The 16,307-nt window shown below is 44.5% G+C and overlaps 1 protein-coding gene across 1 annotated transcript in view; it reads left to right on the plus strand.

Annotated features, from left to right (window-relative positions):
* Positions 1-16,307, plus strand: part of CNTNAP2 (contactin associated protein 2) — a 1,454,514-nt gene that overhangs the window by 1,059,301 nt on the left and 378,906 nt on the right. The window contains exon 13 of the mRNA XM_063129070.1: positions 2,862-3,062. Coding sequence (XP_062985140.1) covers positions 2,862-3,062 — 201 coding nt within the window. The remainder of the gene's footprint in view (positions 1-2,861; positions 3,063-16,307) is intronic.

The raw sequence follows: 16,307 nt of genomic DNA on the forward strand, positions 1-16,307 counted from the left end.
GGAGCCATTAATGACTGTCTCCCAGCTTAATAATAATAAGCAGAACACAGAAACACCCCAGGGCTTTGGGTGAGGACAGCAGGAGGTGAGCAAGGAAGTGACTCCCCAGAGGGCGCTTTTCTGGGAAAGGGACGTGTGTGTAGGGTAACCAGGTATCCTCTTTTACAGAGAACACACCTCTGTTTAATGGGCTGCCAGAGGATTGTCCTCTGCTTTGAAAGTTTCCTCTATTTCAAGAGCTATCTAGTCGGATATAAAGATAAAGAATCATCAGAAGGAAGAGCTGGGCCTTGTTCATCAACGGTTGAGACCTGGACAGCAACCCGAGCTGGCTCAGAAGTCACCTGGTCACAGTCTTCCACACTAATGTGAAGCATATTGTATATTTAAAATATAATAAGGGTTCCTAAACTTGCATATTCAAGCTTTCTGCAAATCACTGTCCTCTTTTGTCCTCCTTTTTAGTGATGCACAAGTGGCCACCCTAGGTGAGTGGCCTCCCAGAGACAGCATGGGGAAAAGAACCCGTTGTTGTTGCGGCTGCTGCTGCTGCTGCTTTAGAGGTTGCCCCTGGCAGGCCACTCACCACAGTAATCATATGGGTCTATTTATAGCTTGGTACCTAGTTAAAAAAAAAAACAGGAAGCAGAAAATAGGCATAAATCAACAGTTCCCACAAAGGAGAGAAGTACAACGTGGAGTGCTCAGTGGATCTCTATTGGGACTGGTGCTTTTGAACTGATTCATAAATTGTTTTGGTTAATGGGTGAGCAGTGAGATGGGCAAGTTTGTGAATAACACCCATTGTTTAGCATGGTGAAACTAAAGCAGACTGTGAAGAGCTCCCCACCCCAACTGCCCAAAATCACCAAAATGGGTTAATGGGCATCAAAATGGTAAATGTAGTTCAGTGCAATTAAGTATAAACTGATGAACATTGGGGTAAAAACACACACCTAACAACCTAACTTTGTTCACACATGCATTAGAGTATATGTGAACATCGGTGGTTCCCCTTTGCTGTATGCCCACCATACCAGTACAGGTGCACCACCACCATCCCCAGCTGCTGCTGATCCAAGGGACAGCTGTCTGGCCGGATGCTCCAAGACAAGTGGTCCTGTGTAGCTTGCAGGGGAAGCTGATAGTAAGCTCAAGGCATGAAGGCATATCAAGGTAGGAAGCCAATAGGACCTCGGATAGCTCCAAGTGGGTCCTGGAACTCTCTCCTACTAGGTTAATAGGAGTACGTTGTCTCAACGAGTAGCTAAAAACAATCGAAGCCTACTACCCTTCCTTTTAAACAATTTTAAAGCTCCCAACTTTTTTGGGGGGGGGAGAGATTTGGTGGGCAGTGCAGCAGCAACAGCAGCAGCAGTGGAGGCCTGGCTGCTGCCACCACCATTCTTCCTTCCCAGAATACCTGGGAACACACTAGTGCCCTCCCCAGAGGTACTTTAGGTAGGGCAAATGGTGGCCAGAGCTCTGCTGCTGTTGTGCCACCCACTAAAGCTGGTCTAAAATTGTCTAAAAGAAAAAAAGAGGGGAAGGTACATATCTCCTTGCTGCCACAACAATGCCCTCTCCTCATCCCCAAATTGATTTGGCACGTGCAGATCCAGCCCTATTTTTTAGCTGACAACCTTTTAGTTAAAGGGTCATAGTACTGGTAAATATGAAACATCATTCAGATCCACTGACAGGTTCGCATTTGGCTAATTTTGCCCACAGCCCACAGCCAATAAGCAAAAACCTATCATCTTCCACAATGATCTAATAAGCAGTATTATTACCACATCAAAAATGAACTTGGGTAAGTGCTTTATGATATAATAGATGTTGACGGGTCACAAAGCATCTTGCTGCAGGCAGGCAGGAGAGCACAGAAGCAGGGCTTATAAACTCTGGACCCCAGTCCTTATATAACGTTAATCAAGATTAATCTCAATTCATCAGAGCATGCTTTATTAAAATATGTGTGGTAGTCTCATTCCAAAAAGGAAAGGAAACAGTAAGAAAGAAAAGAAAATGATGCTGCACAAAAATGAGCTCAGAGCATTATGAAGCACAAAAATAGAATCCAATATATGTTACAGGACTGATCAGGAAAAATAGGATTCTCATTCTCTGAAGTCTTCTAAATATAGGATCAATTGTATGTTCCTATATGTCATAAGTTGTACCATAGAAATTGCTCTATTCATATTAAGAGTCTCCCATGATTATTTTCAGATAAAAATAAAAACTTAGGAGATCAGATTGTAGATGTCCTATGTTTTGAGTGGTTTAGCCATGAGGCCAATGTACTTCGGCAGAGGAGCCAGAAATGCAATCCTATTCATGTTTAGACAGAAAAAGTCCTACAATGTCCAGCATTCCCCAGCTAGCCAGGCTGAGTGGGGAATATTGGAAGTTTTTTCCCCTATCTAAACATGCTATGATAGCACCTCAAGTAATCTTAGTAAGGTAAAGTTTATATGTGACATGGTACAGTGAAAAGCAAAAACTTCAGCAAACTCCGGCCAAGTGAAGAAGAATTCATCCTACCCTAAAAGTGATAACCAAACTCAGTCTATCAGAGATTTTAAGATTTTAAGAGAGAGAGAGAGAGAGAGAGAGAGAGAGAGATGTTTACATTCACATAGCTATTGAAGATAATTCCTGAATGAAATTCGGTCACCTTTCTTTAACAAAGGATTTTTATAAAAATAACAATAGCCACGTTACTAGCGTGACCTTAACATTGCCTGCAATCTTGATTATTGTACAGTGTTTCCTGTTAAGAAGACCCCAGACTTTTTTAAAACAGGGCTGCAAGCATCCTTCCTCTTGATTTGTTCTTCTGTATCTTTTACTTCCAGAGGACAAAGTATGGACTACTGTGAATCATGATTTGCAGGAGCGATCTCCGGTGGTAAGCAACAGACCTGAGAAGCACGCGTTGCTACAGCTTAATTACAGTGCCACCATGGATCAGATCTCAGCTATCACTGGCAGCGCTGAGTATTGTGAGCAGTTCATCTCCTACTTCTGTAAACTGTCAAGATTGCTGAACACCCCAGGTAGGCTAAAAGTGGAATGTCATTGCTGTCCTTAACCATTTTTCTGGGTTTGACATGGGGCCCGGGAAGGCTGGAGGTGGAATGTCATTGCTGTCTTTCTAAACAATTTGCCTCATTTTGCAGTAGGACTGAATCAAATCCAAAGAACGTTTTGGGTTCCAGCTTACTTATATAGCTCTATGAACTCATCCTACCCCATATTTATTTTAACTGCCTCAGCCACACTGACATCATATACTTCCAAACTATGTTGCTGATAAAGGATTTATTTTGTGTCTCATGTGTCCTGCTGTCATTTCCATAAGCTCCAAGTTTTAACATTGTGAGTAGAAATAGCAGTCTCTTACATACACATACTTTTCCTCTCCAGCTTTTGTATGAACTATATATGTGTATCCTTTGCTGTTGCCATCTTGTTTCTGTACAAAAGGACAATGGTGGTAATGGGCACAGACATTTCCTTGGAAGACACACTCTCTAACCTGAAAGCTTGACCCTTGGTCATAGGCCTTAGCTAGACCTAAGGATTATCGAAGGCAAATGGAGGGCTCGTCCCTGCCTGCTCCCGGGATCCCTTGTGTGTCATTTGGATGCACAGGGATGATCCCAGGACGATCCCGGGATATAGGCCTGGTCTAGCCATGGCCTCAGGCGTGTGAGAATGGGCTCACCATAGTTACTCAGCAGTAAAGGAAAGGCACTAAGCATATATTCAGATGTGTGCTCTTCCTAGCATTTCATATGTTCCAGGGATGAGTCCTGCTATTGAAAACAAGGTTCAGGTCTGATTTAGAGCAGCTTCGGATATGATGCCGATGCAGGGGAATCAGGAAGTGCATGTGTCTCAGATTTCCTGTTCCTCTGCATCAAAGATCAGGTTCAGGGTTTGGCATTCCCTATGGGAATGTGAAGGGCATTCAACTGATATGTAGAATTGGGTCCAGAACATGCACACCCACCTTTATTTGGATAAGTCAGTCTTCAAGAAAGATACTGCATTGCAATGTATTTTGCATCTTTCGTTTATCACTTGAAAATGGCTGTGGTGTTTAGCTGTGGGCTGAATCTGTAACATAGAATTGTGCCCTGAACAAATGTACAAAATTTCAACCTGATACCGCAAAAAGATACCATGTTACTAACAAACTTGCAAACAGAGAATAATGAGCAGGTGAGTTAGACCAAATGTTTCACTTTGCTCCACAAGTTAATTCAATGTTTATAGATAATCAAAACTATGTTGTTGCTTTTCAACTTAGAAATAAAGTCTGGCTAAAAGTTTCAACAATGGATGTTACCATTGATTTGCTAATCATAGAAAGATGGGAGTTTTCCAAGAACCCTGTTAATGTTTACATAGAAAATCCACATTATTTTTTATTATATCATATTTTAACAACATTCATTTCAGGTCTGGAGTACAGGATGTTCTCAGGGAGTTAGATGTATTATTGTATTTTTCTTCCCCATATTTTGCTTCCAAAAGAAAAAAAGGGGAAAACATACCAAAGAAAATCATTTTAATACTCACTGCGACGAAGGATCCGATCGTACTGTTTGCATAATACGTGGATAGTTTGCACATATCCTATAACAGTGATTCATAGTAAAGAAAAGCAGAAGCCAATATGTTTTCTCCTGTGAACAATCTGTTCTCCAGCTCTGTTCAGTAAGCAGCCAGCCCTGATACACATTTTTGTTCCTTTCCCCCTTTCTGTTTACTGTTTGGGAATTTTGTCTTATAATACATAATGATATTCTACTTATCTCAGAATACAAGACTTTGTGTGGTTTCTTCTCACTAGGGATTTTACAAATAAATCGCATTGGCCTTGCAGGGGGGGAAATAAGTAAAAAAACACAACTCTCTTTTGTTCATTTGTTTTGCTCTTTGTAGGGTGATGCTATTTATTATGCCATATCACCATAAAAGTTCCTGCTCAAATGCTAGCATGAAACTAAATCTAAGCCAAATCAGCTCTTGCCTCTTTCTGTGAGCTTGGGCTTGCACATCCAAGCGCTTAGGGGTTGTTGTGGTTTTTCATGCAGTAGTGTATACAGGTACAGAACAGCTGTCGGAATTGTTGGTATCAACCAGTTTGGCACAGAAAAATGTGCAACCATTTCTGTGATTGCAGCAGCTCTAACTCCCAGGGCTGAATGGCTAAAAAAACTAGCAGACCGAAGGATTTTCTGCTGCCATTAGAAGATCATTACACCCCAGTGTCTCTTGGACAGGTAAACATGCTCATAGAAGCGCCAACAGAGACGGCTGGGTCCTTCTGGGTCCCCACTCCCCCAAGTTCAGTGGAGACAGCTGGCGCCAGAGGAGCCAAGTTGGCAGAGTTGGGGAGGAGAATGATGTAAAAGACAGTTACACTTCCTTAGTATAATGAACACAGCCTTCTGATTTTACAACTTAAAGTTCTGAAGGCCACATACTTTATATAGACTAAACAGTAAATACTTTTCCCGTTTAGCATACAAAATAAGTAAGGCACTAGGTTGATAAACAAATCTTGCCTCCCCACCATTCCAGAACAATGGCCTTGGTCACGTGGGCTGTGTATCGTCTCTTTACTGTTAAACATTGATTAGCATCACATATTGTCAGAATGGGAGGTGATGCCTACATGTGCCAACTATCCTTTTTTCTTGTCCCTTTTCCAAGCCCTCCTCATGTCACTTGCCATGTTTGGCATATGCTGTTTTGCAAAGCACTGCACAGTCTTTTCTCTCCAGCTGGACAGGATTCAGCGGCTGGCCCAGAAGGCCAGCCACTTTCGGTTTTTAAGCTGCAAATTCTCGAGTTGGAAAAATGGTAGAGTATTTGAACAGTGGTCTCCTGACAAGGAAACACCACCCTTGACTAATGGTGGCAGCGGTGGCGGCAGCACCGCAACTGTGGTCGTGGGCAAGGCAATCGTGATGGGCCAGGGGTGAGAAGAAAGATTGAGCCATATTGGCTGGCTGCCTGGCTTTGATAGGGAGAGAGATATCTGAGCATGATCGGTCTCTGGGAGAGAGGATGAGAGTTAGGCCAGCAATGAGGGAGTATGCAGTCCAGACTCTGACCCTATTAGTGTGTGTGTGTGTGTGTGTGTGTGTGTGTGTGTGTGTGTGTGTGTGTGTACTGGTTTGAGAGCTGTCCAGGGGGAGCTAGGTTTGCAGGGTCTGGCAAGTGAGCTCTCCCCACAGAGCTTGAGTGGGGTCTAGATGGGAGGACATTGGATCTCTTGATATTGCGGCCTCCTCAGGTAGGGTGATGTCTGCTGTCCTTCAAGGGATGGTGACCCCCCCCCCCAGTGTCCCAGTCTTTGTTGAGGGTCACAGTAAGTGCCTACTCCGCTTTTCTGAGAAGGTCTCATCAGGCTCAGAGTCTAATCACAGATGGGTCCTCACACAGAGCTAGAGAATATGTATGATCCTTGTTATGTGTGAGAGAAGGTTTGTGGCGGATATGTGTGTGTAAGAAAGGGAGGGAGGGAGATTCTGATATCTGCATGCATTTTGAGCTCTGCCATGGTGGCACTGATTTTTCTTCCAACTACAAATCCTGTCTCCATGTTTCCCATCTGTAAAATGTATTGCATGATGCCAAAGAATTTGTAAGCATATGGATAGTTGTACAACTTAAATGAATGTAATGTTTTCAGCAGGTTCTGTCTCTTTATTACCAGACATTGCTCCATTATCTCTGGGCTTCACTCCCAGGTCCACAGGCATGACCACTGTATCCCACAGTCTCTGTTCGTTGGCCCTTCTGGCTCAGCCTTGGAGTCCTAGTGAAGGACCAGAATTTGTTTTTCAGGCATTGGCAACCCTAGTGGGAAACATAGCTATGAAGCAAAGGGGACCTAGTTATGAAGCATGTGCGAGTAAGCAACAGCACGCTCTTGTGCGCAGGTCCAGAGAGGAAGGAGTTGACTTGTTGAAATGGGTGTTTTGGGATGGGTCAAGAAAGCCCCATCCAGGCTCAGTGAGGTACAGACAAGAAGGAGAAGGAACAGTCGCCAAGATCCCAATGCAGAGTTCTGTCTAGGGCCAGGTGAGAAATATCCAATTTTTACTGTGAATTTACCAAATTTGCACCTACAAAACCAATGGGTGAACCAGAACAGAGTTGGGCACTTTCCTGAATTTAGTGTTAAAGCTCCATCACACCAGGGGTTAACATGCTCCCTAACTCGCTTCTCCGTCAGTGTTTTCCTTCCTTAGTTACTTCCCCTTTCAAAAGAGGAAGTACACAATGAGCACGAGTCTCATAGAGTCCGCTGTTCTAATGGCTCTGCTTCTCCTACACACAGCAGGAGAGAGCAGCAATTCCGAATTTTAAAAAAACATCGGACTTAATGAGGTTTTTGTTGTTGTTGTTGTTGTGCAAGGAAGGCCAGAAGGGGTGGAAGGTGCGCAGGAGGCAGATGATGTCATTTGAGGGACCTGAGCAAACTCCGTGTGCCCAGTAACAAGCGTACAATAAAACGCCCATCAGATGGAGCTTTTAGAATGCACAAAAAGGTGCACAAACAAAAATTCATACACTCCAGTAAAGTGTGCACAAAAATATCCACAATAGTTAAAATAAAACGCAGAAAATATTATTACAGTCAAACTAGCTTGCAAAGTGCATACATTGGCCAAATGTGTGTGCAAATATGCATACATTTAGAAAAATTGTGCCCAAAAAAGACTTATATTAAAAGGGCACAGAAAAATGCATACAAATTTTCATGCAGACTTTTAACATTCGTAGATAGACACAGAACTGGGCCAAACTGTACTTAAGGTCAGAAAAATGAGAAATTGAACAGAAGTGAAATGAGCAGATCTGTAATTCTGTCACTTGCACTGCAATCCTATCCATGTTTACTCAGAAGTAATCCCATTGAGTTTAATGGGACTTATCCCCAGATAAATGAGTATAAGATTGTAGCCTAATAATATCTGATAGCAGGAATGTCCTAATGGGACCAGCTTTCCCCAGATCTCATGGCTGGGAGTTGTAGGATTTTTTTTATTATAGATCAAAGCGGAGAGGCAGCTAAGAAATGAATTATTTTTACTTATTTATTTTGTCTAAATGTGCATAAGAATTTACCCTAACTTATCTACGTATTCTTTTCTTTGTATATGTCGTTTTAGTTTCATGCTGTTTTCATCCTCTAGTATTGAAAATGTGTTTGCTTCTCTACATATCATTTCAAGATAGCAGCGGAAGCATCCGTTGTATTACAAAATGTGCTCAGCGCATGAGGCTGAATGAGGTATGACCATTAGGTCCGTTGAGAGAACATCTGGCCCCTCAGAAGCTTATCCTCCTCTGCTGAACTCCTTGACAAAAAAGGAGGCCTGGGGGGCCTCTTAGAGAGGTGGGTTCTGGGAAATCTTCCTGCCTTCTCAAGGACTCTAGTACTGATCATCAAAATGCTTGATTAGGCTTGACCAAAATATTCATGTGCCCTCACATTTCTGCTATACTTTGGGTAAATCATATATAGACAGTGTTATGATACCACCTACTGGAAGAAAAGAGACAAAAGAGTCTTAAATTGGGATGGATAGATAAGCTGGCACTTTGTGCCAGTCTGTTCTAAATCAGTCTATTTCCAATCTATATCAGTTTTGCGTATCTCCATTGCATGCCATTTCCGCATTAATCTGTGAAAATGTAGAGATATAGATATATATTAATTCATGCAGAAATTTGTATTTCAGTGTGCACTCAAATACATCTTTTTGAATATATTTTCTCACAAAATTTGCATTTCTCTCAAAGCGCACAGACCTAAATGTATTGTATCCTAAAATATGCCGTTTCATACACATTTTGCTACATGTTTTTGAGCCAAGAACTGCATTGCAACATTTGGAGAAGTGTGAAGCTCTGATCTGTCCGTTAGTCCTGGAGGTGGGGCAGATGAGCTCAGTGCCCTTCCAAATGCAGAGCCCTGGCTATGGGGGTGGTATATAAGCGTAATAAATAAATAAAATAAATCCTTGAGTATCCTTAGTTTTAAACCCAATGCCCCTGATGAGTGGCACAGCTGTGGTTGGACGTTTTGGACAAAGTCCAGGGCCCTGCATCCCAGAGGGAGCCCAAATGACCACCTAGAAAGCAGCAGTTGCAAAAGAAAACTTCATTTGATTCTTGTAGTCATGTTGTTTCTAACATGTCAGGAATGTAGAAGAAGTGTTACAGCATAGAATGGGAGTTGGAGGGTGGTGAGAGAAATGTTAGTTGGGGGCTTCACAGCTAATCAATTCAGATGGCCATCTGAAGGGCCCTCCATGAGACCATGAGACAGCCTAGCTGCACCCCACTGATAACCTAATTGCGGAAGACTCATACCCTATGAATCATAATTCCAGAAGTAATGTTTTTTAGTTCACAGCAGAAACAATGAAAAGTCCAGCAGAATACTTGGATTCCAAAGTAGGAAATATAGGATGTAAGGAGAGATGAAGCTCTGTCATATATAGGCTCATTTAAGCCTACCTATCAGTTTGTTTTTTAGTTTTATGGCTGGCCCTTGTTTTTAGCCTAGCCTCAGCATTACTCAGTGGAATGTCACATATGAGCATAATACATAATAATGGAGCAGAAGTACATAAGAATTGTCTTGCTGGGCCAAACCAGCATGCCAGCTGTTGCTAATACTGGCTAGCCAGATCCCTTTGGAAGCTGAGGAGCAGGGCATGATGGTGAGAGCCAAAACCTATTGTTTGCCCCAGTATCTAGTAATGCTGTCAATTTATCATTGGTTGTTCTTCAACTCAATTATATTTATATATTTTTATTTGTAGAGATGGTTTCTAAGTATGTACAGGAAACTTTGAATTTATTTTTGCCTTTTATCCAATATACTGTTTGATCTCCTCCTCCTCCTCCTTTTCTTTTAAATTTCTATACAAAGAACTGTATACTGAGATTTTTTACTATTGCTACTATTACTTGTCTCATGTCCCTGTCTCAAGGAGCTTACCGTCTAAATATAGACTGGTGGGGCAGAAGAAGAAGAAGAAGAAGAAGAAGAAGAAGAGGAGGAGGAGGAGGAGGAGGAGGAGGAGGAGGAGGAGGAGGAGGAGGAGGAGGAGGAGGATAGGTAGCAAGGGATCAGTGCAAGAATACAGTTACTTGTACTTAGGGTTCACTTCAGCTATGGATACAGTTTAAGGCACTAAGCCAAAGATGCAAAGGAATAGAGTAGCCTTCTCCAACCTACTATCATCCAGATATTTTGGACTACAGTTCACATCAGTCCCACCCAGCATCAAGGATTATGGGAGGTGTAGTCCAAACCATCTGGAAGGTACCAGATTGGGAAAGGCAGATGTATATATTTGAGAAAGGAATCCAAGGCAGAAGGGACTGGGCATATACGAGGGTGCATACCTTCATTCAAAGAACTGAGAACGGCAATAAAACTCGTGTGTGTGTGTGTGTGTGTGTGTGTGTGTGTGTGTGTGTGTGTGTGTGTTGTTTTGACATTCTGATTATTTAGTACTATTACTTATACATAGTCATACCATCTCTCTGAATGTGGAAATATGAGTAGGAATCATAGGCGTGCGCAGCACATTTCATTAGGGGGTTCAGCCAGGGATTTTTTTTTAAGGTAAACATTGATTAAATATATAGTAATAAAGGACTTTTTTTCATTCATCAAACAAACAAAATAAACGAAAACTGAAGTAAACTGTATTTTTTTTAATTAACAAGTAATCTGTACTTTAAAAATACACATTTTAAAATGGAGACTCTGAATACTATTTTTTTGCTGTAGTGATAACCAGGCATACATAAACATACAGTCAATTTTCACCATCTTTAAATTTAATCAGATAATGACCTAATCCAAACTTACTAAAACAGATTCACATTTAAAACAGATTCTATCACATTAACAACAATGAGTGTCATCTTAAGTTCCAGCACCATACAGAGAATACACCATACATCAAATGCCCTAATAATGATTTTAAAAGATTGCCCTGTGTGCTGCTGAGCAAAGAATTTGGAATGAGGTCCAGGAGAGAGACTTCTGGGGTGAATATAGTGAGGATGAGGGGTGGCTGCGAGCCTAGCGTAAGAGAGGGCTGGCTGGCAAGATTTGGAAAACTTGGGGGAGTGTAGGAGATCTGGAACTAGGGGCATCTCTGGAAGGCCGCGAAGGGGCTATTGGCAGAAGACAGGAGATGAAGGAGAAAAGAGAGGATGGGAAACCGTCACAAGGGCACATCAGTCTTCTTTACTGATCAATTATAAGCCGCTCCGGGAGACTTTTAGGCTGAGGTGCGGGATAAAAATACTCTAAATAAAAATACTCTAAATAAAATAAGGGCAGAAGAAGAGGATTGGCGTAGGGGAAGCCCTGGGGAAAGAAGAGAGAGAAATGCCCCTATGTGTGGGGTAGAAGAGGGAGAGAGGGTGCAGACAGGAGAGGTATGAGTGTCCCGGAGGGGAAAGGAAACAGAGGTAATGTTTAGCCTTGAGGAGAAGCCTGAGGGGAGACATGATAAGAGGCCACCATGAGGGAGGAAGCAGCAGCCAGGCATTTCTCCACCGTGCCTGGGTCCAGCTCCAGCTGAGAGCCCCCTCCCTCCTGCTACCAACTGCCACTGCAGAGGCCACCATGAGGGAGGAAGCAGCAGCCAGGCATTTCTCCACCGTGCCTGGGTCCAGCTCCAGCTGAGAGCCCCCTCCCTCCTGCTACCAACTGTCACTGCAGAGGCCACCATGAGGGAGGAAGCAGCAGCCCGGCACCTCTCCACCGTGCCTGGGTCCAGCTCCAGCTGAGAGCCCCCTCCCTCCTGCTACCAACTGCCACTGCAGAGGCCACCATGAGGGAGGAAGCAGCAACCAGGCATTTCTCCACCGTGCCTGGGTCCAGCTCCAGCTGAGAGCCCACTCCCTCCTGCTGCCAACTGCCACTGCAGAGGCCACCATGAGGGAGGAAGCAGCAGCCAGGCATTTCTCCACCGTGCCTAGGTCCAGCTCCAGCTGAGAGCCCCCTCCCTCCTGCTACCAACTGCCACTGCAGAGGCCACCATGAGGGAGGAAGCAGCAGCCAGGCATTTCTCCACCGTGCCTGGGTCCAGCTCCAGCTGAGAGCCCACTCCCTCCTGCTACCAACTGCCACTGCAGAGGCCACCATGAGGGAGGAAGCAGCAGCCAGGCATTTCTCCACCGTGCCTGGGTCCAGCTCCAGCTGAGAGCCCCCTCCCTCCTGCTACCAACTGCCACTGCAGAGGCCACCATGAGGGAGGAAGCAGCAGCCAGGCATTTCTCCACCGTGCCTGGGTCCAGCTCCAGCTGAGAGCCCCCTCCCTCCTGCTACCAACTGCCACTGCAGAGGCCACCATGAGGGAGGAAGCAGCAGCCAGGCATTTCTCCACCGTGCCTGGGTCCAGCTCCAGCTGAGAGCCCCCTCCCTCCTGCTACCAACTGTCACTGCAGAGGCCACCATGAGGGAGGAAGCAGCAGCCCGGCACCTCTCCACCGTGCCTGGGTCCAGCTCCAGCTGAGAGCCCCCTCCCTCCTGCTACCAACTGCCACTGCAGAGGCCACCATGAGGGAGGAAGCAGCAACCAGGCATTTCTCCACCGTGCCTGGGTCCAGCTCCAGCTGAGAGCCCACTCCCTCCTGCTGCCAACTGCCACTGCAGAGGCCACCATGAGGGAGGAAGCAGCAGCCAGGCATTTCTCCACCGTGCCTAGGTCCAGCTCCAGCTGAGAGCCCCCTCCCTCCTGCTACCAACTGTAACTGCTGAACTTTTCCAACTAAGATTGTAGTGCCTGAATTTGCTTTCCTTTTCCCCCTCCTCCTCCTCCCTCCCAATCCCCTTTCCTTTTGTGTCATGTCTTTTAGATTGTAAGCCTGTGGGCAGGGACTGTCAAGAAATACTTTTGTAAGCCGCCATGAGAGCCTTTTTTGGCTGAATGGCGGCATAAAAATACTTAAATAAATAAAAAATAAATAAATAAATAAATAACACTCCTCAAATACTTGAAAGATTGACACACACAGGAGGGCCAGGATCTCTTCTCGATCATCCCAGAGTGCAGGACACGGAATAATGGGCTCAAGTTACAGGAAGTCAGATTCCAGCTGGACATCAGGAAAAACCTCCTGACTGTTAGAGCAGTATGACAGTAGAACCAGTTACCTAGGAAGGTTGTGGGCTCTCCCACACTAGAGACATTCAAGAAGCAGCTGGACAACCACCTGTCAGAGATGCTTTAAGGTGGATTCCTACATTGAGCAGGGGGTTCGACTTGATGGCCTTATAGACCTCTTCCAACTCTATTATTCTATGATTCTATGAAAACAGTAGTGTAGATCCTGCCTGAGACACCTGGGCCCTGTACACCTAGGAAACCCAATGCATGTTGTTCAGTATCTAAATTATAGTCAGCTCTTGCCAGGGCTGCCCCAAGACATTTTGCTGTCCAAAGCGGAATAGTCCTTTGCCTCCACTCATCTTCAATTGATGGGTCATCCCCCCCACAACTGGTTAATTATTTAGGTGGGGGGGTTAAGTGAAAGATGACGACAAAGAGAAAGAGTATGAAAAAGGCAAAAATAGTTAGATATTGGGAGTGAGTGATAAGTACAGTAGCTTAGATGGCTTTAAAAAGGAATTCAATATAGTTATGGAAGAGAAGGAATCTGTGAACAGCTACTAGTCATGACGGCAACATGGAACACCCTATACGCATTTACCTGGGATTAAGTCTCACTGAAATCAATGATTACTAGACAACTCCAGGATTGCACTGCAAAGACTTATAGAGTGATCCTACACCTGCTTCCTCAGAAGAAAGCCCAACCAATTTCAATGAGACTATCCCCTGACTGGACTCTGTATTTTAGTGCTTTTTTGGGGGTAACTTTAGTGCCAATTACACTCTGATATTCTGTTTTGCTTTTGTGCAGACGTAAGCCACCTTGAGACCAACCTATACAGGCCATATACATATATAAAAAGCAACTAGGGTTGCAATCTTCATGCCACTCTTCCATTTTTTAATACGTCCTCTTTTATTTGTCCATAGGAACCTTAACACACTAGAGGCCTTCAAGAGGCAGCTGGACAAGTATCTGTGGGGGATGCTTTAGGGTGGATTCCTGCATTGAGCAGGGGGTTGGACTCGATGGCCTTGTAGGCCCCTTCCAACTCTGCTATTCTATGATTCTATGATATATTGTTACCATCCTTGGGCTCAATTCTCTGCCTGTTCAGACAGAAAAAAAGTCCTACAACTTCCAGAATGCCCAAGCCATCTATGCTGGCTGGGACATGCTGGGAGCTGTAGGACTTTTTCTGTCTATAGGACTGCACCCTAACTCAACCTAACTTCGCAAAAGCACAAGCTCCTGGACCTAGTTCTAACCTTAACCCTAAAAAGAGCCCTGTGCAACCCCATGCATGTCTACTCAGAAGTAAACATGCTGGCTGGGACATGCTGGGAGCTGTAGGACTTTTTCTGTCTATAGGATTGCACCCTAACTCAAGCTGACTTCTCTTGGACCTAGTTCTAACCTTAACCCTAAAAAGAGCCCTGTGCAACCCCATGCATGTCTACTTAGAAGTAAACATGCTGGCTAGGACATGCTGGGAGCTGTAGGACTTTTTCTGTCTCCAAATCATCCCCCCAAGTCACAGAAAACTACAGCCACCCCCACTACAAACATACATTCATTCAGTCAAACAACCAGGCATCCCATTCAGACATCAATACACTCACACTGTCAGCACACGTGTGCATGCACACACATACACACACTCAGCATCACTCACTCCAAAAACACACATGCATGCACACGTGCATTCACTCCAAGACCCCCTGCACCCCCACAGTCTCTCTCACACAAAAACCTCAGTCTTGCCTCCTCCTCTATCTTCTCCTCCTCCTGCTTGCTTCTTCTTGCTGCTTCTTGTGCTTCTTCTTGCTGCTGCTTCTGCTTCTTCTGAGCTGGGGGGTGGGGTGCTGGAGGCTGCATTGTTGCACGCAGCCCCCAACCCCTCACCTTGCTCTCATCGCCCACCCCACGCGGTGGCCATCTTGAATCTCGCCCGAACTCACGTGAGATCTCGGCTGTTGGCTGGGTCTCACAGAGTTCCCAGCCAGCTGACGAGATCTCGCGTGACTTCAGGCGAGATTCAAGATGGCCGCCGCCACTCACAGGAGAAATTTAGGCCCGGTAAGTTGGAGTTGTGGTTGCTGCGGGCCCAGTAACCACAACCCCGGTATTTTGTCAGGGAGGGGGCAAACATGGCAGCGGCAGCGTATTAGGGGGTTCAGCTGAACCCCCTGAACCCCCTGTCTGCACGCCAATGGTAGGAATGGCTTTGTGCTTGTTTTCTTAACCCAGATATAGCTTGATTCAAAGAGCATAAAGAGAAGGTAGCTAGTGCTTTTTCAAGGAATCTTTGTAGCAGAGCAAAAGAGAAAGATTGCAACATATATATATTTAAAAAGGAACTGTATTGATTAGGCCAGGGGAACAGAAAAATCAATGCACTTGCTTGCTGGAAAATTGATTTGCACATGAACAAACATAATGTCTTAGCAGCACCCACTGCTTAGAGATCCCTTGCCCTTTGATGATCAGGGTCAGTGCAGAGATGCTGAAGACAAAAATGTGGGGGGGGGGGAACCCACTACAAGCATCAGAAAGACAGAATTGCAGCTATTGATACCTGGTCTACCAGTGAACCAAACAGGCATCATGTGCAACAAAAAGGAGAAAGTTCCAATTAGAAATGAATGCTTCAGGCATTGTGTAAACTGGCTCTTGTCTCCCCAACTCAAATCATCAAATGCAAAGCAGAAGTGTGAGAAATCATTACTCCAAAAGCCACAGAACAATTGCTCAGGAGAACCCCTGCAACACTGTTCTGCCACTGAGGATCATACGTAATATGCAGACACCGTGGAGGGTAGTGTGAAATTTATTAATTTGAACAGAATCCTGTTTCTGGCCTGATTTACATGTGACACAGGGGTAAAGCACTTGTTCTATTCATTAATTCATGGCATTTTTACGCCACCCAATAATCAGAGTTCTCTGGGCAGTGTACCAATTACAAAAATAAAATACAAGGTAACATAGATAAAAGACACCAGATAAAAACAGGATAAAAATAGCCACAGAACATGATGAAACCAAAAATAAAACCAGCAACAGGGGGGAAACAGTATAAGGCCCTAAAATGCTAAAAAGAGGTCCTAAAATGCCTG

Source organism: Elgaria multicarinata, chromosome 1, assembly GCF_023053635.1.
Source record: "Elgaria multicarinata webbii isolate HBS135686 ecotype San Diego chromosome 1, rElgMul1.1.pri, whole genome shotgun sequence".
NCBI lineage: Eukaryota > Metazoa > Chordata > Lepidosauria > Squamata > Anguidae > Elgaria > Elgaria multicarinata.